Source organism: Myxocyprinus asiaticus, chromosome 42, assembly GCF_019703515.2.
Source record: "Myxocyprinus asiaticus isolate MX2 ecotype Aquarium Trade chromosome 42, UBuf_Myxa_2, whole genome shotgun sequence".
NCBI lineage: Eukaryota > Metazoa > Chordata > Actinopteri > Cypriniformes > Catostomidae > Myxocyprinus > Myxocyprinus asiaticus.
The window spans coordinates 15,185,831-15,211,901 of NC_059385.1; the positions used below are offsets into that span (position 1 = coordinate 15,185,831).

At 36.4% G+C, this 26,071-nt stretch overlaps 1 protein-coding gene across 5 annotated transcripts in view; it reads left to right on the forward strand.

Annotated features, from left to right (window-relative positions):
• LOC127432504 (autism susceptibility gene 2 protein homolog) overlaps window positions 1-26,071 on the forward strand; it is a 472,102-nt gene that overhangs the window by 86,824 nt on the left and 359,207 nt on the right. For all 5 annotated transcript variants that reach the window (XM_051683651.1, XM_051683650.1, XM_051683652.1 and 2 more), the window contains exon 3: window positions 20,541-20,762. In XM_051683651.1, coding sequence (XP_051539611.1) covers window positions 20,541-20,762 — 222 coding nt within the window. The remainder of the gene's footprint in view (window positions 1-20,540; window positions 20,763-26,071) is intronic.

A 26,071-nucleotide genomic window follows, 5' to 3' on the forward strand; every position in this document is an offset into this window, starting at 1 on the left:
AACTTTAGATGGTGTGAGAGATGTGTCTGGGAATACGCACAAGATATGAATGGATTTGGATGGACTGAGATTTATTGCAGATGATATTCAGAGGAACTCTGAGGAATTTTAGCAAAGTCCTTTAAATGCAAGTGTGTTACAGGTCAGTTCTGCTAGGGTCATCACGTTCTTGCATGAATGTGCAAGCCACTGGGAACAAGCTTCATCCATAGCGCTCATTAATATCGCAAGCCCTTTCGACATTTAATCATGCTGGATATGAATTATATATATTTTCACTAGTTAAAATGCTAATTCTTGATATCAGTAATGAAATTACTACTAGTGAAAATGCTCATTTTTGATGTCAGTAATTAGGTTTTCATTAGTAAAATTGTTAATTCTTGATTTAAAAAAAAAAAAAAGGTATTTCAACTAATAAAAAAAAAACCATACAAAACAATTACTGATATCTGTAACTGCATTTTCACTAGTAGAATTTCACTATGATCTGTCATTCAGACCGGTTTAAAACACAGTTTCAGATATCTATAATTAATTTCTTACTAGTTGAAATTCTAAATACACATCAGCTATGTACGTCTTACTAGTAAAAATTATAATTCTTAATATCAATAACATTGTTATTAGTGCAAATGCCCATTCCGATATCAACAATGGATTTGTTGATATTTTTTTTTTTCTTTAATGGTCTTTAATCTTTAATGTTATTTTAACAAGAAAGACTTTTTTGATATTTTTTATTACTCTTCCATTATTGTATATCTGAAATCCACTTCCAAAAATCTGAAATAAAAAATCTTACATGCTGAAATACATTTTTATAGTAATTAATATTTATATATATTAAAATAATCATTTTAATTATTAGTAAGGACATGGCTGATATGTTTATTTGGAATTTCAACTAGTAAGAAATTAATTAAAGTGAATGATCAGATCATTTTAAAATTCTACTAGTGAAAATGCAGTACCAGAATTATTTATAATAATAATAATAATAATAATAATTATTATTATTATTATTATTATTTTATCTTTGTTATTATTGTTTTTTACTAGTTGAAATTAAAAATATATATATATCAAGAATGGGTATTTCCCACAAGTAATGGCATAATGTTTTATATAAAAAAAAAAAGTTACATTTTACAAGTGAAAACCTAATTACTGACAGCAAAAAAAATTTTTTCACTAGTATTAATTCCATTGCTAATATAATAAAAATTTAATTATAGATATTTATAAATCATATCCTGCACCTGATTAAATGTCGAAAGGGCTTGTGATACATTAACGCACAACTAATTTCAAAATTTTCCCAGAAAATTACTTACATTTTGTGCTGTTTCTCATTAAAATCTATCATATGTCTTCAGAAGACTTGGAGTATGATGCACGAGCCACATTAACTACTTTTATGAAAATTTGGGTCCCTTTTTAAGCCATAAATTTAGGCACTATCCGCTGCCATTAGCACAATGCCACTGCCAAAAGACATACCACTATATTCATTAAAACATCTGCTTTTTATGATCTCCATAAGAAACAAAGCCGTACAGATTTGGAACGACTTTGCATTGTGTACGTGGCCAAAGAGCCTGTCTGTAGGCAAAACAGAGGAGACTGCAGATGGATGTTTGAAAAGGAATTCAGACTTTCAAGTCACTTTAATGTAAAGTTTTGGAAGAGACTGTTATGCTTGTCAGTATGTTTAATACATTAGGGAAAAGTTTTCACTTTTTGTATGTCTAATCTGTGTGTTCTGAGCTGTTGTACATGTTTTGCTTCATTGTTTTTATAGAAGTTGGCTCATGCCAACTACAGTGATTACTACAGTCATGCCGGGTTTTCATGGAGACTCTGTGTGCATTCAGAGCACTTTAGTCACTCACTTAAGATGACGGTCCATTTCCAGAGAATGTTCTCGTTTATGTGCCGCCTCTCACTTGTGTGGGATTCTCTCAATTCAGCTCTAATTAGCACAGAGGGAGAGTGAGAGGCTTCACGTAACACTGTTAGCTTAAAGCCCCACAGGAATACGCTGGAGCAGGTGGCCTGTCACACAGCCAACAGGAAGGTTGGAGAGTGTGTGTGTGTGTGTGTTTGTGTGTGTGTGTGGTTGTTTGTGTGCCTACCAGTGTTGGGGAGTAACTAACTACAGTAGCAACACTATTTACTTGGCTAAATTTTTCAGTAGCCTGACAGTAGTTCAGCTTTTTTAAACTAGCTTAAATAGTTTTTCCAGTATTAAGCTAATTTTCCCAACAAGTAATGGTGTAGCGCAACAAAATGTTACATAAATCCCTGTTTTTTTTTTTTTCTTAGTCATGTTTTATTGCATATGATGCTTCACAGCCAAATAGGTTAATACAGAAATTAAAACTTCACTTCTAAAATGTCCCCTCTATCTCATATGTAGCGTTGGGAACTATAGTGAATTGGTTTGTTCAGACAGTTCATCAAAATGAAACTGATTCAAATAAATGATTCACTAATAAATTTTGGTTCCTACACAATCCTTATACATCTTTGACTCAATTAGATAAATCAGGGTATTTTCTAGTTTTAAAAGTTGTATTTTTGGGTACATTTATTTGTTCAGTTTATTGCTATCACCTCAATGAAAATCCTCATTGTTTTTGTGCAAGAATATACCTTATTTAGAAAGAAATATTTTGACGGCAATGAAAACTGTGAGGGATGGACTTAATGTCTTTAATGTTATGCACTGTATAAAGCTGTATAAAGGTCCTAGGTCACATCTAGTTTTACAGCTTGTGCTTTCAGGTGTTTGTTGTCTACTGAATTTTGAAAGATGCTTCTTTATTGTTTTGTCCGCAGAATGATCAAAATCAGTTTAAAGGGGTCATGACATGCCTTTTTTATTATTATTTTAATATGTTTCTTGAGGTTCACTAATAATATTAGTGAATTTTATATATATATATATATATTTGTAAAACATGATCATTTTCCACCCTCATTCTGACCTTCTGTCAGAAACGCTCGGTTTCGGTGCTGCTTCTCCTTTAAGACTTGATTGTAAACGCCCACTGTTATGATTGGCTCTCTGCTCTTGAGTGACCTGCTCTCTCTCATCGCCATCTGACTGCTCACATCCACTGGGTGGGGCTATGGAAGTGATAAGGTAAAGTAGTTGTTGATGTGTTGTTGTGGAGCGGTCAGATGCAAATGTCTTCCACAGTGTGATACCACAATGGCTGGGTTTCTATCCCCATATTTTGATGCACATTTTGGGAAATCGCATAAAAACCACTGGATGGAAACACCAAAATGTGAATAAAATATCCAAAATGCGCATCAAAAACGTATACGTTCGCTTGAGGTGGATACATTTTTTTATTCAAAAAGAAGAAGTGCATTCTTTCTGTACATTTACAGAGTTTATTTAATTTATATAGTTTATTAGGAATACAAGATGCGCATCAAAAAAGTCATGTGATTGAATAACTCGTTCATAACTGGATTAAGCTGCGGACCAATCACCGTGTCTGAAATGTTGCTCTGGTCATCCTGAAATCATCGGTGCTAAAACATTTCAAAGCGTTTATTGAGTTTTCAGAGAAAAATAAGTTGAATACAAACTTGAACTGTGCCGGAGAGCAGGTTTATTGACACTTTTGAAAAATATCTTATAGATCTGCATGGTAAAGACGTAAGAAAGGAGGAATGCACACACACAGTGCTCCCAGAGCTGTGTGATTTGCTGTAGCTCCCAGACATCTTTTGAACTTTCTTTTCTTTTTAACACATGGGATGGAAACGTGGCTTTATCCACATGTTGTTTTTGCGTTATAATGGTTTTTCGCATAAATGAAATTCGGATGGAATACAATTGGATGAAAACATAGCAACTGTGGATGAAGTATTTTGGCAGCTTGGTTTCAACAAATGCTTTTTATTTTATTTTTTATTTTTTATTTTGCGGTGAGAAGAAAGTTTTGAGCTCTGAAACTTACAGTATGTTTTAATAGTACAATAACCTCTTTTGTCAAAAGATCAAGGAAAATTTGATTCCTCGTGTCATGACCCCTTTAAATAATCCATTGAAGAGACTGTACGTCTTTCCTTTACAGCCCTGTTTTCAATCCTGTCAGAAATTAAATATGGCACTAAATAGGGTCCATTGCCATAAATACAGTAGGCAATTGTTCTGATTGCGCTTACATTATTGCCTTTTTAAATAGTGGGTAACAATTTATTTCAATGTATTTCTTTTTTTTTTTTTTTTTTTTTCAATTTGGAATGCCCAAATCCCAATGTGCTTTTAAGTCCTCGTGGTCACGTAGTGATTCACCTCTGTCCGGGTGGTGCAGGACGAATCCCAGTTGCCTCCGCATCTGAGACCGCCAACCCGCGCATCTTTTCACTGGCTTGTTGAGCGCGTTGCCACAGAGACATAGCGCGTGTGGAGGCCATTCACTGCGACAACCACGCTCAACTCACCACGCGCCCCACCGAGAACTAACCACATTATAGCGACCACTCAGCACGCCATGGGATTCGAACTAGCGAGCTAGCGAACTCCAGGGGTGGTAGCCAGCGTATTTTACCACTGAGCTACCCAGGCCCCCGTTATTTCAATGTATTTCAAAACTTTTTATCAGTAACTTATAATGGAGCAAACCACTTTTTCCCCACTTTTTTTCCCCAAACGGGTTTTGTTTGGGTGTTGTCAGCCATTGTTTAACCACTTTAACTTGGCAAAGTACAGTGTCAAAGTAGCTTCCACAACACTGGTGCATACAGTGGGAATGGAACACCTTTGTGCTGTATAGTCATAATGATGGAATGGCAACTTAATACAGTTCTGGAATTAGTAGCATATCAGTGTGTGGGTGTTCTGGAATCATAGAATTGGAACTGTATATGTTTTGCTGATGGTTGCAGACGTTGAGTTGGCCCGAGATAAGATTTGATCCAGCTGTCTGTTGGGAACAGCCTTGCAGTCAGTGGCAGAATGTTTTGTTTCAAAACGATGGAAATAAATACTTTGTGACATGTTAAACTCTGTGACATCACAATGATAATTTGATTTTGGTGCCACAGTTCAGAACATGAATTATCGTGCACATTTGGTAAATAAACCCATTTGGTGTGTTTGAACTTTGAGTGGTACATCTGTTATTCATAATGCAAACAGTATTTATTGTAAATACAAATGTAAATCTGTTGCCTGTAAGTCACTATGTGTGTTACATTTTATTTTTTGAATTATTCGACAACAAGTGAGAGTTAATATGTAACAGTTCATACCATTGCAAGTATTTTTATGTAAAAATAAATAAATAACAATAATAATATTTCAGCCAACTCTACTATCTTCTGTTATAGGATAGACTGAGAAGTGCTATACAAACTAACCTTGAAATTGGTTCTAGTTCTAGTTTCCGAGACAGATAAAACCTTTTGTTGTATGACTTTAAAAATTACAATATTGCAAAAGCATACAAAGTGTAGCACAGGTATAGAACATAAATACATAGTAAAAAAGAAAATAAAAAAAAGCATACAAATTATTGTTAGTGGAACCAAACTAAAAAAAGTAGAGTATGGATACATTAAGGGGTCCAGATACAGGGCAAGATAATATAAGGACTATGAGGTCTTTGTCTCTTTCTGTGGCTGCTGTTGGCTAGACTTCATCAGCAAAATTTAATGATCTGCTTCCTCTACCTTGTTGCTAGGCAACATTGGTTGTTCAGCACATGGGGCTCAAGCCATGGAATCCCACAAGAGGGCTGGCATGAGGTCATCAAAAAGGTGTATAAGTGTGTGTGATGTATTTTATGTGAAATGGCAAATTGCTTTACACATAGTGGAATGTACATAAAAATCATGGCCAACCTGGGTGTCCATGTGAGATTTCTTTCTTTTCACAGTATCTTGGTTAGATTCTTTGTGTCAGTGAAAGCTTGTTGCAACCCATTATTGAGATATAAGAGGTTTCTGTTGTACCATGCAGAGGAACATTGTGTGTTAGGACACTGAGGTAATGTTAGCACTAACTGCTCCTCTGTTGGAGTGAGAAAAGGTTCTTGTTCAGATGTTATCAGGCAAACTCAAATAGCAAAGAAGAGCACAGCACTGCAGCAATTAGACTCTAGACTGCCAGAGAGAAAAAGCCAGGAGAGTGAGTGAGAAATAGAGACAAGCAGCAAGATATACAGAGTGTGGAAGATAAAGATTGAGCTTCTAAGAGATAGCAGGTGACTTTGACTAAGATGAGGGCTGTGAAACTTAGGGTGTGTCTCAGTCAGCTCCCTAGTTCAGTAGTCAGGGCACTGATCAGGGAGTCGGACATTTTTAGGGCTGTCTCAATCGCAAAATCGTTCCAGTGCACTGAAACATTCGCTCCCTAAAAAAATCTCAAAAAGCACCGTGAAAACTAGGGAGCATCGTTGCTCACTATGTTCCCTTACTGGAAACGTCATCATTTCTTCTGAAGTCTCTCAAGTTGTTAGATGACGAGTACAAGTGTAAAAATATGAAGTCCAAGCCTTATTTTCTCTTTAAGAGATGCTGTTTGTTGTGTCTTTCATTCATAATTACCATGATAGTGAAACAGTCTTTTAACAACTTAAATATTTAAAAGGTTTAAAATACACTCTTATATATTTTTATTTCTTTTTTATGCCATTTATCTGTTACAATAACACTGTACGTTTGAATATCTTCAACGAAAATGAATGATAGTGTCATTTATACAGCGGTGGTGCTGATTAATAACAGCTGCGCTTCAATGCACAAGCTCGTTAACGTGTCGCAGGTGATAATAAATGTTCAGTGGATGAATCCCTTGCCAGTGCCCAAATTTGTGTTCACGATATACTGATTCACGACATAGGGAGCTAGGGAGCTGATTGAGACACAGGGTTAGTGAGCTGCCTACCTAGACAGCATTCTTTAGCACCATAGGTCTTGGAAAATAACCAAACAAAGTATCTCTCTATATTTGTCAGCCTTTTGACAAAATTATATTTAGTTTGTACAACCTGGTCTCATAGAAACTCTACTATGCCTACATATTGGAAAAAGAAATTATGTTTATGTGGCTCGTTGTATGTATCGTGGCAGTTTCCAGGTGAAATGGATACTAGGGGTGCTAAATAACAATTTAAAGGGCAGACTATCAGTTCATAAACACTTTTTGCTTTTCCTCACACAATGTTATCTTATGACATACACTGTTACTATAGTGCTTGACTTGTAAGTCGATACATTTTAACATTTGCAGGTATGAGTCATGAAGAGCCGACGAAAGTCGAAAGTGTCATATAGCACCACAAAATGACATGGTTGCATCAGCAACTGTGCTTTTCTTCTCACATTTGCAATTTATGAAACTATTGATTAGGTTTAGTTTTAAGGTTTATGGTAGGGAGGTTGATTTGGTGTATTTAGAACTCAATAGAAGATTAACCTTAATAACCTTATCTGTTTAGGGCATATAACTCTTTTTCACACCACACAATGGACATTTCTCCTCAGAACTGCCACAATATATGTAAGGAGCCATGTAATATAATGTTTTATGATATTAGGCTCATGTTGTAGCCATGTAGATTCAAAATATTTAATATGTAAGAACTAAAATGTAGTAAAAAAGTTTAAATCTAATTTAAATTGTTTTCAGTAGTTTTCACTAAATGAACACGGAAGAATATCATATTATTTATATTTATATGCACCAGTATATCAGTACATTGTAGTGATTAGTGAGCAACAATATTTACCTCATTGTATTTCACTACAATATTTTAATATATGAAAAATTCCACGCAGAGACTTCCATAAACATTTTTGAGTGATGAGGCACTCAATATATGAATAAGGGCTGCGCAATTAATCGAAAAAATAATAGAGATTACAATCACGGCTTCTACAATTAACTAATCGTGGAAAGTGTCAACTACTGAATAACATTTATACTGGCAGCCAAAAGTTTGGAATAATGTACAGATTGTGCTGGTTTGGAAGGAAATTGGTACTTTAATTCACCAAAGTGGCATTCAACTGATCACAAAGTATAGTCAGGACATTACTGATGTAAAAAACGGCACCATCACTATTTGAAAAAAGTCATTTTTGATCAAATCTAGACAGGCCCCATTTCCAGCAGCCATCACTCCAACACCTTATCCTTGAGTAATCATGCTAAATTGCTAATTTGGTACTAGAAAATCACTTGCTATTATATCAAACACAGTTGAAAGCTATTTGGTTTGTTAAATGAAGCTTAACATTGTCTTTGTGTTTGTTTTTGAGTTGTCTTAGATGTCTTAAAGTCAATATTAGGTCAAAAATGGCAAAAAAGAAGCAGCTTTCTCTAGAAACTCATCAGTCAATCATTATTTTGAGGAATGAAGGCTATACAGTGCTTGAAATTGCCAAAAAAACTGAAGATTTCATACAAAGGTGTACACTACAGTCTTCAAAGACAAAGAACAACTGGCTATAACAAGGACAGAAAGAGATGTGGAAGGCCAGATGTACAACTAAACAAGAGGATAAGTACATCAGAGTCTCTAGTTTGAGAAATAGACACCTCACATGTCCTCAGCTGACAGCTTCATTGAATTCTACCCGCTCAACACCACTTTCATGTACAACAGTAAAGAGAAGACTCAGGGGTGCAGGCCTTATGGGAAGAATTGCAAAGAAAAAGACACTTTTGAAACAGAAAAACAAAAAGAAAAGGTTAGAGTGGGCAAAGAAACAGACATTGGACAACAGATAATTGGAAAAGAGTGTTATGGATCTTAACCCCATTGAGCTTTTGTGGGATCAGCTAGACTGTAAGGTGCATGAGAAGTGTCCGACAAGACAGCCACATCTATGGGAAGTGCTACAGGAAGTGTGGGGTGAAATGTCACCTGAGTATCTGGACAAACTGACAGCTAGAATGCCAAGGATCTGCAAAGCTGTCATTGCTGCACATGAGAACACTTTGAAGTAGTTTAAGAAGTTCTGAAAACATTTTGTAAATACATTATTAATGTCCTGACTATACATTGTGAATGTAAATTCAACTATACAAAGTTGAATGCCACTTTGGAGAATAAAAGTACCAATTTCTTTCCATAAGAGCAAAATCTGTACATTATTCCAAACTTTTGACCACCAGTGTAGATCTGCTGCTGTTGAATTAACATTTTGTATTTATATTTTTTTAGTGGTTGAGCATTGTAACCAATCACAGACATTTTCGTCGAGTACATACGAATATAAGTAATGGTGCGACAAAACAAGAACGCTTCCATTAGAGTATAACAATATAACTGCAATAATTAAGGAACACAATTCTGAGCTTGTATTTGGAAAATGGAAGTTCACTTAATCCATTTGCGTTGGGACAACTTAAATAATTTTCATTGGCCATAACCAAATGTAAATGTGATGTCCCAATATGCACCGTGGCATGAGTAAAAACTACGAATTAATGTCTTAATATTTGCTCTCTTTTTTTGCAGTATTTGCACTGGTGGTGCTGTGTTTGCTGTCCCCTTGGGTTTTGTGTCATGTGAAAGCATAGGCCTACATTTCCAAAAATATTATTGTTGAGTTTCATTGTCATTGTGGTTTGTGGATATTTAGGACCTTGCATGCCTGCTTTGAAACTTGATTTAAAACTCATCGGCAAGATGTAATTCTCTGTTGCTGATACTATAAGCTCACAATTTGTTACATTTACAACAACAAATGTTTGACAAAAAACAAAGCAAAACAAAAACGCAGTGGTACACATTAAGTTGCCTCAACATAATTAATATGATGACTTTGAAAATCTTTTTTCTAGTATATGTGACTAAATAAATGTAAGTTCGTAAAACAAGACTTGATCAAATGCAATGTTTTTTAATTTATTTTGAGAGTAGCTCAGGAGGTTTAGAAACACACCAAAGACATGTTTGGTATGAGGTCTGAAATATTTCTACATTTCTCATTTCTCACACCCTCCCAGACAATTCACTGCAGACAATAACTGAGACTTCTCTGGAGACACATAGACAGTGTAAAACAATGACCACAACATAAAGGAAAGATGGAGAGTATCGAACACATTTCTGATGGGCTGCTTTTTAGAAAAAGAAGGAGCTATTGATTCGACATCAGCACACAAACTTAAAAACTAATCTAGTGTGTTTAGTGTAGTATTTGAATGTGTAATGAACTATAGCACTCCTGAGGGGCTGTGGATTACTGTCCATCCCATGAGAGAGAGAGAGAGAGAGAGCAGTAGGTTAAAAGGGTATACTGATAGAGAGTGTGTAATAACAGCTTTCACAGCTTTCATGTTTGACCTTTATACTCTTACCTTGTTTTATATTCTGTGTCTCACTGTAATGTTCTGTGTGCACTTGTTTCTCCTATCACTAAAAAAATGTCCTTGTGTACGAGAGAACTCATGGCAATAAAGCTTATTCTGATTCTGATAAGTGGGGAGCAGAGCTCCTCTTCAGAAGCTTTTGTAACACTGTGTGTGTGTGTGTGAGAGAGAGGGTGTACTAGCCCGTGGACGAAGAATCAGGTCATGTGTCAGAGTAAATGGACAAGCCCTCACTGAGAACATTGTTCATATTTAAGCCTTACTCAGCACTAGAATACAACATTGCAACTTTTGCCTCCATAGAAAATGTACCATTATAAGTTATCTTGGATGCCTAAAGTTAATGTTGTATGAAGTTTGTATTAAAGCACACAGTGGATTTATCACTGTTAAAATGCAGTTGTGATGGTAATGGACTGCGAATCTGAGTTTTATTTTATTTGACCAATTTAATTGTACAAAGCTCAATAATGCTCTTTTATGTGAAGGCTTGTGATTATAAAGGCAATTACAACCATTGGAATATACCTGATGTGAACCCACTGCAGTGCATAGGGATAGAGTGGGGCACAAACATGAAAGCTGTGAATAATTATTCAGATCATATTTTACTCATCAGTAAAAAAGCTATTACATTTTTTTTTAATTATTATTACCCCAAGAGCCATTTTTCAGTTTTTCCTTATTTTTCATTCTGATGTTGAAAAACTGTCTGCAGCCAGCTGTTGAAGAAGTGTTTTATCCCGTTGAATTAAATGACTTTGATAATCATGTTAATTGAATTATCTTGAGCTAAATTCAGACATTGCTCTCTGACCAACTTTTTTTTTTCTTGTGTGAATTTAATTAAAATGCTTTGCCCTCTCATAACATAAAAGGCAACTCTCTTGAAGCAACCTGTTGTGCGGGCTTTGATGTGCTCTTGAGTTGGTCTTTGATGCTTCTCATCTTGCGGTGTGATCTTATTGCTTACAATGACAGTAGAGTGCTTGGGTTATCATTTAGTACATAAAACACCAATCTGAACAATTTGTGGTTTTATAATCATCTGCTAAAGAGATCCAAAGAACATTTCTGAAAAATTACAAGCAAGAATGTCCGAAACATTTGTTGTTGGTTCTAGAATGTTCTTGATGAGTTTCTAGAATGTAGATTTCTTGTGCAGTGCTGTTGGTTCTAGATTGTCCTGGGGTTCTATAAAGTCAGTCTTGTGGGGAAAGTACAGTACCTCCCAGATGTCTGAAAAGCAACATAATGCTATTAAGGGAATACTTCAGAATCAGTACAATCTTTGTAATCATGGTTTTGGGTTCCAGAATGTTCTAGAATTTTCTAGAATGTGGGTTCTCTCTCAGGTTTGTGAAGAAACTGAGGTACCGCCCAGATCTCTTTGGAGCCATGGCATGCTGTTAAAGGAAAACTTCAGTAGAATCTCTGTTTTGGTTCTAGAATTTTTCTAGAATGTGGATTCTTTGTCAGTCTTTATCAGAAAATATGGTACAGCGTGGATCTCTTTGGAGCCATGGCATAATATTATACTGAAGTGTAATAAGGAAACACTTGTATGATCTGCAATCTCTGTATAATCTCTGGAACCATTATTTTTGGTTCCTGAACTTTCTAGAATGTGGATTCTCACAGTCTTGTGGAGAAAATGTGGTACCGCCCAGATCTCTTTGAAGCAATTACATGCTGTTCTCTGGAACTTCATTACAAACTCTGGAACCATAGTTTTTTGGTTCTAGAATTTTCTAGAGTGTGGGCTCTCTATCAGTCTTGTGGAGTAAATATGTTACCGCCCAGATGTCTTTGGAGCAATGGTATGTTTTTATGCTTCAGTCCAATGTCTGGAACCATTTTTTTATTTATTCTAGAATATTCTAGAATGTCCGTCCTCCAGGATTTTGCGATCGCAAGAATTCTTGCAAATGCAACCAATCTCCACATTATTTGCGGTAGCTTGTAATTTTTTATTATTTCTGCAAATTTTCCACAAAAAAGAAAATCTGAGGAAATCCCATCATTTTCTTTCATGTTTGACTGTGGCAAAACAAATGCTTGAAAAGCCTGAAGCAGTCAAAACATATCCAAATGCACAGCTGCCATTGTATCATCTCCACAGTAACAGTGTAAGTTTCTCTGCCTCATCTCCTCCAAGTTACGCGTTCACTATCAAAATCCTGCATACTATTACAGGAACCCTCCAGTCCAATTTCTGTGACTCTAGCTGTTGATTCTAGAATGTTCTAGAATGATTCTCTATCATCCTTGTGGAGAAAATATGGTAATGCCCAGGTCTCGGAGTAACCACATTCTGTTTAAAAATGCTCAAACTCAGTGTCTTGAACTGTTGCTTTTAGTTTTTCAGGATTCTAAAATGATTCTCTATCAGTCTTGTTGAGAAAATGTGTAGATTTGTTGATCACCTAGATTTCTGAGGAGCGACAGCATGCTATTACAGGAGCTCTCTAGCCCAGTGTCTGGAACTGTTGCTTTTGGTTTTACAAAGTTGTAGAATGTTTCTTGATCAATCCTATGAAAAAAAATACAGTACTGCCCAGATCTCTGAAGAGTAAGCACATGCGGATAAAGAAACGTTTGTTACAATGAGTCTGCAACAACTTCCCAAGATTGAATGGCCTACTTCCCCCCGACAGTCGCTGACTGCTTCATTCGTTCATTTGTTTATTCGTTCCCTCGCCTCGCCTCACCCCGCCACTCCCTCCATCTGTCAGCGATTGAGCTCCATTACTTTGGCGGAAGGAGCTAGTGGGCTTCAAAGCACGAGCCCCACTTCCTTCCTATCATGGTGATTGATTTCAGGACAAGATGTTTGCCTTTCATGCCGTGCATGCATGACCTCTCCGGTCCATATGGGGTCTTCATTTCCCCTTCCCTCTAAAGATTCACACTCTTTGATAGGCCTAGCCTTTAATTAAATACATCTTTGAACCAGCTCTTATCATTCTTAGTGCTGCGTATTGAGTTGAGCTAATGAAACATTCTCTTTTATGAGTGCTGGTTCATGGAGGGATGCTTGACCTTTGTTGTAACAGAGCTGATGTACCCCCCCCCCCTTCCCTTTAGACACACCAAATGCTCTTTGTCTTCAGTGTGGTTTTAAATTAAACCAATATTAGGAGTATCTATCGAGACTAACCTACTGTGACCCAACCTGACTCTCCCAATGCTCCTCTAAACCCCTCCATTCCTTGTTTCATTGGAAATAAATTACTGTGTTCTCTCCAAGTTGATGCTTGGTCATGAAAGCCTATTGCTTTTTGCGCAGTCTCAGAGCAACACTTTATATAGTGTGCTTTCCAGTTAATGTAGTTTTTATTTATGTATTTTTTATTTTTTTGTCAAAGAAGTAATATCTTTCCTTAGGGTCAGAGATAATAAAACAGAGAGGCCATGAACGTAATCTCTCTCTATCTCACAAAAGCCCATGTAGTTATGCTTGGCAGGGGAAAAGATCCTTGGAGTATCTCTGCTGTAGAACAGGGCTGTAATCAGGGAATGGGATCGAAGTGCAGGTCTCCCATGCTGCTCTCTTTCTCTCTCATTTACTGCTGGGTAATGGCAGTGCAAGTTTTCCTGTTTGCCTAGTCAGCATACACTGCATCTGCAGGACAGTGTATGCAGCCCTCGCATGTGTCATTAATGAATCATTTACGTGAACATGACAACATTTTTGCAATTAAAAATGTTCGTGCTGTATATCACGTTTGGCTGCAGGTTTTCAGTTAAATGTCCAGCTGGGGGCACCAAAAGCAAGTAAAATGGTGTCTCATTCAGACATGGTTTTAAGGTGAATTTTAGATAATAATTGTTTTATTTTTTATTCTTTACAAAAGCATTCTAAATTGCTAATTTGGTACTGAAGAACATTTTCTTATTATTAGAACAAAAATGAAAATACGAAAATGGTTGCGCAAAAATAAAAAAAACAAAATGGTTGCGCTACCATGCAGAAATCACAATACAGTGGGGTTTTTCCCTAATTGCTGAGGTATTGAGTTCTTACAAGTTGCTTTACACTTGCAAGTAAAATTTTGGTTATAAAAATAGGCAAAAAGAAACACATTTCTCCTGAAATTCTATATTCTCCTAAAGTCTATTGTTTTAGAGAGATGAAGGCTGTTCCATGCATTACTGTTTTGAAAAAAGAATCTCTAGTGAGGGAAGTGGATGGCCCAGATGCACAACAAAAAGACAAGTAAATCACAGTCAATAGTTTGAGAAACAGACTCCTCACAGGTCCTAAACTAGCAACTTCTAAATGCCAAAGACCTACATTGCTGCAAGAGGATTCTTGGACAAACATAACATTTTAAGAATACAACATTTATTTAAATAGAAATAGCCATTTGTCTCTAAGCAACATAATGTGCATTTTGACTGAAACACAAGTTTATTCTCATTCATGTATGTCCAAGTATTTTGGCTATTAAGTTAACATACTGTACAAAACTAGTGTAATTTATCCTCTATGATATTGCAGCAATTATCCAGATACGGAATGAGATTAAGCAAATTGTTATCAAGTCCTACATGCCAACTGAATAAAATAAGGCAAAAATAAACATTTCACACAGTTTTTAGTGAGAGAAATTATTGATTCAAACACTAAAAGTGGTTGTTCTGTATATGTATTATTGTATTACAGTTGTAATAATAAAGTATTAATTAACATTATGATTATTTAACATATTGAGAGATTATTATTAAGTAAGTTGTAGCATTTGGTTACGTTATGTTTCGTGATTTCTCATACCTTGTTCATATAACATGCATCCCTTGTGCACTTTTGGCCTCTAGTGGGTGAGGCTTTTCAGACAGATAAACAGCACCATAGGGCAGGGAATTACAGTACAGCACCATGAGCGAGAGTGTTACCTGCTAGGACAGTTTATTTTGAACAAGAGGGGCAAACGGTTACGGAATTTATCACGGGATTCCCAAGTCAACTGATGTGGATTGATAGAAGCAGAATCTGTGCACGCGATGGTGTGAGGAACCGGACAGCAGGGGAAAAAAATTATGTTAAGTGAAAAGTCAAAATAAGATTGCAATGTATGTAATTGTAACTATATCAGATATTATTAATAAAACACGGGAACTCGTTGCGTGGGCATTTTTTGCCCCCATATTTTGAATTCTGAGGATATTTTTGTCAGTTTTGGTGGCATTTTTGCCCCCGAGTCCCTTTTGATTTCTGACACTATTGGCATTGTATCTTTCTAAGGTATTGAAAAAGTTTTTTTTTAGACATATATAGTAGCAAGTAAACAAGATATCCCCACATATATGTTAAACTACATTGTGTTAATGTTCAGTTAAAGCATTGCCTACCTTTAAAAACAAGTTTGATCAGTGGTTAAACGTATTCAGATGGCTCCCTCGTACCTGAATGAATGGCTCCTTTCCAGAATAAAATGAAATATGCAGAAATTCACAGTATTACAGTTATTGAATTGTGACAGGGCAGAAAGTCTTGGATAAACTAGAGAAGAGAGGACACCGGCAGCAGTTTATGCAAGCTGCTGTGCTCATGATGCTGTGCCCTGCAGGCTTCCGTCGTGCCGCGCACAGCATGTTTTAGTTTATAAACTGATATAGCACTTATATCTTGCTGATTATTTCTTCCCAAAAAACTTCCCAAAAAATTCAGAAATATTATGTATTATTTTGTACTTTGTAATTGTGGTGGAAAATAATTGTAGCAAAGTTGAATACATAATTTTTAATCAACTCAAGTAAAAGTAAAAGTACTATTATTTATTTATACTTAAAATTGAAACATTTGAAAAATGTACTCAAGTACTGTAACTTGAGTAGTTGTAATTTGTTACTTTCCACCTCTGAAAATAAGTATTTCTAAAGTCATAATCAGCCATTTAAGTCATGATTTGAGTGAAAGTGAATAAAACACACAGTTGTTCTAACACCTCTAGTGTTCATTTCTCCTGGAAACAGCAAGGAATTGTACCTGGAGACACGTATAACAAGTTTTGCAAAAAGTTAGTCACGTTTTCACTATGAGACCAGGTTGTTCATGAGTGTGGTGCAGAGGAAAAAGTAGGCTTGGCTAGGCCTACACATTATAGAAGAAAGAGTCTCATAAATGCTCTGTTCCAAATTTCAAAGTTGTTGTTTTTTTGCAAACAAAAAGAGATGTTATAGCATTTGGAAGCCTCAGCCACGATTGACTTTCATTGCTGCATCTTTTTTTTCTTCTTCATACAATTAAAGTGAATGGTCAGTCTGCTTCTCTGTTTGTGTTCTACAAGGTTGAGAACAAAGCTGTACTGTTTAATGTTGTTTGTCTCTCTGTTTCTTTTGTTTGTCTGCTAGTCTATTTCTGACTGTTATTTTAATCTGTCTGTCTGCTCTCTAAATACATATTTCCCACAGCAAAAGATAAACTTCTTGAAAGCAAGGCAGCAAAGTGAACTCCAGGGAGATATCTGTGAGTGTATGTGCGAGTGTGATTTTGTGGGTAGGTGGATGGGCTGTTCTGGTATCCAGAGTTTACCTCTGAAATTCCTTTGGGAAATGGGACAAAAATATACAAATAAAAGTAAAACTTTTTAAAAAATGGAAACCTTTTTGTTTTCACCCTTGGTCTCAACAAAAAGCATAATTTGGTCTTTAGCTGGTTTGTCTCTCAACTTTCTAAGCTATTTTTAAGATAGATTAGCTTGTTGGCCCCAAACCCCTTTAAAACCAACAAACAGGTTAGCCTGACCAAGTTGTGACACCAGCTATGATAACCAAATCAGTTTAGGTTTTAACCCAGCTAGTGCTGGTTTAAGCAGCTTTTTGTTCTGGTTTTTCACTGCTGGGATTTGAGGTTTTCTTTCACTCCTGTAAGCAAAAGTTATCCAATCTACCAGAAGAGAAAAAGGGACCCTGTACAGAATGTCAAAGCCATCAGTATTTGCCATACGATAAGACTCCTACTTGCAAAGGAAGAGAGAGCATGAAACAAAATAGAGTGTTTGTGTCATCTTTAAGACAGAAAACTACTGTTTTCCTACTTATAGAGTAGAGAAGCCTTTACAAAAAGGGCTTAATGTTTTTTCCAATGCTAGACTCAGATGAGCAGACATAATTAAACATACCGTCAGCTGTTTTCCCAGAGTGAGCAGTGCAGTTTTTTAAACTGCGGTCTAAGATTTCTAGTTTCCCCCCTGCCAGCTTTGAAGCATCACATGTTGTTATATTTAATTCATTCTGAAACATTCACATTAGGGCCAGATGTGCCTTCATATGGATAAATGAAGTTTGCCAAGTTGTCGAAAGATCATTGTAGTTCCCGCAGAAGAAAATCCCACAAAATTAAGTCCATCCGTTGATTTGTGTCCCAGACCAACCTTGGCTGTAGTTCAGCATATGCTCAACAGAGCACTCGATTCCAGAACGTTTCTAGTGATCATGGAAGTGATTGCAGTGTAAAGGCATTCAAGGTCATGCTCAGAATACTTTATTAACTCACTTTCCATACCCTCAATAATATCTTGCACTTTTTATTTTATTTGACCTATTTAACTGTACAAAGCTTAATAATACTCTTTTATGTGAAGGCTTGTGATTATAAAGGCAATTAAAACCATTGGAATATACCTTGGAATATGTGAACCAACTGCAGTGCTTAGGTATAGGGTGGGGAGCAACCCTGAACCAGTCTCTAAAGTGTCCTGTCATTGCTTATAGTACATTCTTGTGGCTCTTTTAAATGTATCTTTGGAAATCTTTTTTTGGAAAGCCACAATGGAATACTAGCACATAGCTTACTGCATACTGCACAGTACTGTTCATACAGTATAGTATACTATGTTATACATTTTGGCTGGCTATCAAAATAGCAATGTTGACTCAACAATTCACATGAGTTTAGGGCGTAGTTATCCATTATGGGGGGAGTTTTCAGGAAACCTTTTTGAAAACAGTTATTATTTTTGCAATTCCATTCGATGACACTGGCATGTAAATTACACACTTCACCTTTAAGAGCAGGTTGTCCTCCTGAGCAGTTCAAACACATCAACTACACCTTTATTTTTGAGTTGGAATGATTGTGATCCTTGAACAGAGAGATACAACATGAATGGAGATTGTTCTTCTGCAGAAATACCCAGAGTGCTCTATCAGAGCTGAAGACTTGATGGCTGGTTATCAGCCTGTCTTATCTTCCAGTCCTGACATGCTCTGTCTGCTCACCCGAGAGTTCTTTTGATGTCTCTGACTTCAAGAACATGAAAAAGGCTATTAAACATGTAATGTCTCTGAAGCATGTAATCTGATTTAGTACATAATTTTAACATGATGGATATGCCCAAAAGGCTGATGAGGGCTGACAGTAGAGTTACACACAAAAACATACACAGAAGAAGCGTTCTACATTAGGTTTGCATCAGATACATGAAACACATGTATGACTTTACATTTGGTAACAGTTTTAATCACCTGGAGGCTTGACACAGAATAAACACACAAGTGTATGTGTAAGGGTTTGTTCATTTTACCGGACTAGTCACGCATATCTGCTGTCTGTTAAACTGATGGCTTTTTATGCTGCTGTCTGAATTAGAGAGGCCATTCATAAGAGCCATCACATTTATCACACACCATCATTATTCACACACACACATGCACACACATACACATGCACACAGCTTAAAATGAAGAGAGACTAAGAGGAGCTGTCATTTAAGAAAAATGGCTAGCTCTTGAAAATAAGATAAAATTCTTCTACATCTCTGAAGTTAGATATGAAAGCATTGGCACTGTAGAATGTCATATGGTCATTACTTTCACATTAGAAACAGTACTTTGCTGTCCGTCATTTTGTAGCTGGTCTGCTACCTCTTGTGTTTTTTTAACAGAAGTAGTTTAATGATTTAATTCGCCTTTTTTTTTTTTTTGCTACTAACTTTCTGTGTCTTTAGATTAATTTTCAGATTTTTCTTTTTCTTGTGACTTGGGAATACAGCATGAGGGCAGAAGGACAGTGCTATTTTAAGGGTGTTTCTGATTGACTACAGTGGCAAAATAGAGTTGGCATTAGAGTTGGAAGGTTTTATTCATTTTTGTGAAGCAGTTCAAACTGTCGGTTTTAATAAATCAATTCAAAACTCTGATTCAATAATTTGTTTTGCATCACAACTCTTTGGAATTTATATATATATACATACAGTATATCCAAAAATATTTTGTTAAATTGTGGGAAATAATCCTTGATTATTTTTCGTATAGAAGTTGATTTTTACTCTAACATCTTTGTGAGTGTGTGAGTTTATTTCCATCTTTGCGTTACAGTTTACAGGAAGCTGAATTAAAGCAGAAGACAATAAATAAAAACAAATAGCATTAAAAAAATTATAAATGTAATTTAAAAGTCAGCATACATAAAAACAGCACATAAAAACATTTGTTTATCAACCTGATAAATAGTCTAATGGCTTGCATTAAACATTTTGAATCTAATTAACTACTAAGGTGTTTGGTTGTAATGTTGGTCCTTTGAAAAAATTTTGTTTTTTTTTAAGTCAACATGAAATGTTGAAATATTTTAGCCTATTTTTAAGAGTTACACGTTTCAGTTTCATAACAAATAAAATAATAAATAAATAATAAAACGTAAAATATATATTTATATTTTTTTTATTGAAAATTACTCAATTCAATTGATTAAATTTTGGAGTAAGATAAGTCATTATTTTTGCTCCGTTTTTCTGGCATGCCGGAAACTGAGCATGTTATTACATTATTAAATGGTTACATAGTTTAAATAAATAAAAAAAATCATTGCACAGTGTTCCTGGAAGAGAAATCTATATATTTTAATTACTATACAAAGCATAAATAGCATATAGCATAAATATGGCTTCAAAGCTAATAGATATGGACTACGATCCACAAAACTGGAACCTTGAAAAAAGTAGACTATAATATTATTGTATCCACCCATCTGATTCAGGTTGTAAATCAGAAAATCATGTCGGAGACAAAAAAATAAGTGATTAAGTTCTTATGAAAAAATGTAAAAAAATAAATAAATTAAAAAAATTCTTTGGGATAATGTGCACTGATAAATCATGATTTATTGTTGTCTTTTATCAAGTTTTTACAAGTTATCCAGAATCCAGAATTGAATTTTTAAAAATGTTTCCCCTTGCAGAAGGACATGACTCTGAAGCCCCATGAACGGAGACAGAACCAGGCAGGACCGCTGCGCAAGAAGAAGCCCAGTAGAGGTCTGAATGGTCTGAACTGCGACCTGCACAAGGACCGGCTCAACCACAACAACCACCAGCACCATCACTCTGACCAGGAGAACAACCCTCGTCTGGCCCACACACACGGCAAGAAGAAGAAAAAATTGCAGAAGAAACACAGACCGGTGAGTCCAATAACCTAAGTGATTCATCTCAACAAGATGCTGTGTTGTTTCAGTATTTTTTTATACATTTCCTTTACAAAATTAAATCATGATTAGCTTGAATAGTCTCAAAAGCTGTGTATATTGCCAGTCTGTCTTAACAACAGAAAAGAACACCAATCAAACTCAATTAAGGCGGAGCTCGTTTGAATCAAGTAATTGTCAATGATTGTTAGCCATCTCTGTGACAGTGTAAGGGTACATTTACACGACAGCGATGTACTAAAAACGGAAACGTTTTTCCTTTGCGTTTTTGAAAAGTTTCACGTACAGACGACAACGTTGTCAAAACGATCCCCGTTCACACGGATCCGTGAAAATGGCTAAAAACACTGTATTATGCATGCCAGGCCAGTAGTTGGCGATGTCACTTTGTAAAGAAACACTATGCGCCTGCGCACATAAGCATTCTTCCAAAGAGCGGTGAATACAAACTATGAAGATGGCGATCACTGGTCGTAGTAGTGATGCGGTAAATCTACACTTTGCTGGAGAAGCGTCAATAAACTCAAAATCTTGAGCAGCACAAACACAGTCCTGTTGTCCGCATTGTAGTTTTGAATGTCTCACACGTTGTTTTGAAGTACTCGCGCGCATGCCTATAGACTGAACACGTAATATGCAGGCGCATGACGTCATCGTTTACACAGAGATTATAATGGCATCATTTTCAAAAACTTGCACTTTGAAACCCGTTTTCAAAAGTTTGCATTTCAGGCCCCAAAACGCCATTGTCGTGTAAACGAACAGCCAAAACGCATAAAAAACTTTCCGTTTTTAGTTGAAAATGTTGTCATGTAAACGGCCCCTAAGACTTATTTCTGATCTAATCAGAGGAGTTAATTAATATGACATCAGGTTTTAGAGAAAGCCTGATGGTTCATTGGGTCTTTCAGTGTGATAAAAAAGGTGTGGACTGATTTACAAAAGTGCCACAGGGAATAACAGAGACTGTGTCCTCTAAGATTAGATGTGTAAAGACGCTCTTGATTAATTCTGTCATTAAGGACGATCGAAAAGAGGACGGCTTTGCCTTTTTTGGATGTGTTCTATAGTGCTAATTAAATTAGCCACTCTTGTTATTGTTGCTGCAAGGTGTTGCTCTCTTGCTCTTTGTGTGTGTGTCTTTGTGACATCCCCTTGTTATTACTAATGAGTATTTATGGCATGTTTACACAGAGGAATTGCCACTATTGAGCAAGTAATCAGATGGCCACACACTACATTGCACACACACCCACATACAGAGCTGTAGACTTAAACACGTTCAGAGGCATGCACACATACACTTAGAAAGTACACACACTTTCCCCATATATGGAAACTGAAGACAGGAAGGGTACAGACATAATTTGTTCTTTTTAGAAAGAGAGTCTCTCTCGTTCATCATGTGTATTCCACCCGTGGCTGAATTAAAGGCAGACAAATCCATTTCTTATGGAATAGTCTGGGGGAGGTGATGGCTAGGACACTTTAAGTTTTTATCAAACACCAAAGCAATGGCCATAAACTTGAGTTACGCTGGATGGTGGGGAATTAAATCCTGCTGCTTCTTTATTTTGTCCTTTTTCAAGCACAGGTGTTAGAATGACATCTGAAAGGCGTGTGTCAACATGCAGTCCTGCAGATATAAGTGTTTCATGGCTACATACAATTAGTTTCCATCACAAAGTTGAGGATCAACAAGCCGCTTGAGGATCTGCGTTACAGTCAGTACGTTTACATGTGCAGTTATAATTAAGCAGTTTTTTGCATAGTAAAGCGACAGTCTTTTTTTCATACACCTTGCATTTTTTGCTTGCTTGTTTGTGTGTGAATGAGGGGGTCTGTTCAAATGTGTGTTTGTGTCTGTACATGGGTTTGAAGTTCCAGCAGATGGGTCTCACTGTTTCCTGCTGAGTGCAACTCAGTTGACAGCTTGACTCACCTTTATCTCTCACATATGGCACATATGATCCAGAGGAGCACACATTCCATGTACTGTATGGTATTGAAAACATGACTATTTACTAGAGATGGCCATTTTGTAGTAATTTTGTAGTTGAGGACACTAACTGACCAAAAACGAGTAATCAGTTACTCATAAATTGAAATGTAAGATAAAATTAACAAGTATAATACATACATCACAAAGATTGGTTTCAAAATAAGCTAACTTCAACAAACTATGCTTTTATTTAAAAAAAAGAAAAAAAAAAAAGAAAATCAATGCACAAAACAATGTGCATTAATAAAAATACAAATAAAACATTGAAAGATGAGAGTAAAAAATATTTGAACACACCTGGAGCATACACTCACCGAGCACTTTATTAGGAACACCTGCACACCTACTTATTCATACGATTGTCTAATCAGCCAATCATGTGGCAACAGTGCAATGCTTGAAATCTTGCAGATACGGGTCAGGAGCTTTAGTTAATGTTCACATCAACCATCAGAATGGTGAAAAAATGTGATCTCAGTGATTTGGACCGTGGCATAATTGTTGGTGCCAGATGGGCTGGTTTGAGTATTTCTGTAACTGCTGATCTCCTGGGATTTCCAAGCACAACAATCCCTAGAGTTTACTCAGAATGGTGCAAAAAAACAAAAAAAACGTCTAGTAAGTGGCAATTCTGCGGACGAAAATGCCTTGTTTATGAGAGAGGTCAACAGAGAATGTCCAGACTGGTTTGAGCTGACAGAAAGGCTACAGTTACTCAGATAACCCATCTGTACAATTGTTGTGAGCAGAATAGCATCTCAGAATGCACAACACGTCAAAACTTGAGGCGGATGGGCTACAACAGTCGGACACTTTATTAGGACCATAGTGTTTCTAATAAACAGACTCTTTTTATCTTTCCAATACTGACTGCATAGGGCAACGCATGTATATAAACTCTTGAGTCTACATAAAGGCTTTCACATGTTTATTATTTCATGTTATTATTCAGAAAAACAACTGATGAATGTTAGCTTTTTGTAAAATGTCCTCTGCCCCTGTTTGGAGATTTAATGCACTTACTCACATACCTGTCTGATAAGCCTCTGACTTTCTTGTACCACTTCACATTTACTTACCACCATAAAAAACAGATCCTAGGCTGCTGGTAAATATGACTCTAACATTGAATACCAATTGAGTAGAATTCAATACGAATCAAAATATTTCAAGTATTGCCACACTTGTTGAAAGCACACAACAAAGATGGCATGATATCACCTTTTCACACCCAACACCTCGAGGGCACCCATCCACACATTCTATATTTTGATTGCCCCTTTTAGGACATAACTTTTAGCCTACTGGTAGTAGTAGACACCTAGCCAGACTGGCAGTGGCTGTCTAGACTCTCCCCTCTCTGTAAATTTAATCACAGATTCACAAACAGCAGACATTTGTAAATATACATATAAAACCGCAGTGAGTTCAGATGCCTGACATGTTACCTCCCTCTGATAACACCTGGAAAACAGTCTGGAAAAAGAAAACACTGTGCGATGTTCGACACTACCATCTCTACTACCAAGTTCTTACAGCCGGTTATGACAGAGACATATGACCGGGCGTCTCTCTTAACCAGGCTGTAATTAGAGGCTGCAGGAAGGTGGCGTGTTTAGAAATATTCATTAAGACAGCTGCCACAACCGTTATGACAGTTGTGTACGGTTGATGTCAAAGTGTCATGATTTTTAAAGGTGTTTGTTGTCTGGATTTAATAACGAAACACATTTTAGTGTGATATCGATTTTGCTGAGAAAGTGACAAAGCAGAGGATTCTTGTAGGTTATTGTAGGTTTTGGATTTTTTCACTATAAAAAATGAAAAGTAACATGATACTGTTATGGTTTTTGTACCATGTACTACCATGGTATTCTTTCAAGTACATTGGAGTACCATGTAATTTGCATGGTATTTGAAAATGGTAATCATTCTGTACCATGGTATTTGTCATAATAATATAGTATTTCATCACTGTCTGATGAAAAGAACATATCTCCAAAAAATGTATCTATCAAGAGCATGGAAAAACTCTTTTTCTTGTAAACAATCTTACAAAATGAATTGAAAATAACATAATTAATCAATTTTAGCACCATAAATAGAAGTGAACTGTTCAAAATTTTAGTTGGATTTTTGTTAGCGAACGTTGACATACACGGTTCATGTTCCCAGAACTCAGTTGGTAGGTTATCGATTGCTAGAGAATTTATTTTTGGATAAAATCTGAGCTTTCACTTACTATTTTAGATCGAAATCAGTTTTATGACTAGGTTATCTTGTCTGGTTGTTGAGTGGACTGTTCCGTTTCGAGGCATGTTTTCCGGGTCAGAATTAGCTTTCACTCGCAGTTTCGCGAAGATGGAAATCTGGCAGTTGTTCATGCATGAATGGCTTTGGTTGTCACTGAACCAGCATGACGTAGACAATCTCTTCACTACACTTTAGCCGGACAGCTGAGGTAAATAAGTTGACGCTCTTCAAAACATAAGGGCGGGACATACACGGTTTTCATGGACACTTCTCAAAGCCAGTGGAGATACATTGTTAAACAGATAGCCTGAATAAACATCTTTTCATTGGTCATTTCAATGAACAGTTCAAACCTTAGGAATAGGTCATTTGGTGTGTTCCATCAATGGTAAAAAGTCAAAATTTCCAAAAGTGGTGATATGTGTTTTATATCGGACCACAATGATTTATTACCTTCTGAGACCTATATCATTGTACCATGGTACCACCACAGTACATTTTTATAAGAGTAACTACATTTAATAATGCAAATAGTGAATAGAGGACTGGAAAAAATGGGGAGAATATGAGGAAATGGGACCAGGATTTGTTGCGACACAGATTCGAACTCATATTGCCCAACTGAGCACCACAGCTCAATATGTTAGAGCATGCGCACTTACCACTTGACCAAGATTCTGATGAGGTTAGCATAGTTGTCATGCGGCTGTGAATATATCTGTGCATGTGTACTGTTGTGTATGTGTGTGTTGCATTAAGTATGTGTGTGTAAATGAAAAGTGTTTTTTTTTTTTTTTTTTTTTTTGCGTCAGAATATGCACACGTGTGTGTGTGTCTGACAGCAGTGCAAACTGTGAGGCCCATCTGGCCAGACACACTCATGTACTCTCTCTGGCCAGACACACTCATGTACTCTCTCTCTCTCTGGCCTTGCCCCTGGGAGCTCCGTTCAGTTGTTTCTGTGGAGATACATACACAGTTTGACACTGCCGAAGAGGACAGAGGGTGGTATTGTTTTGATCAGTATGTC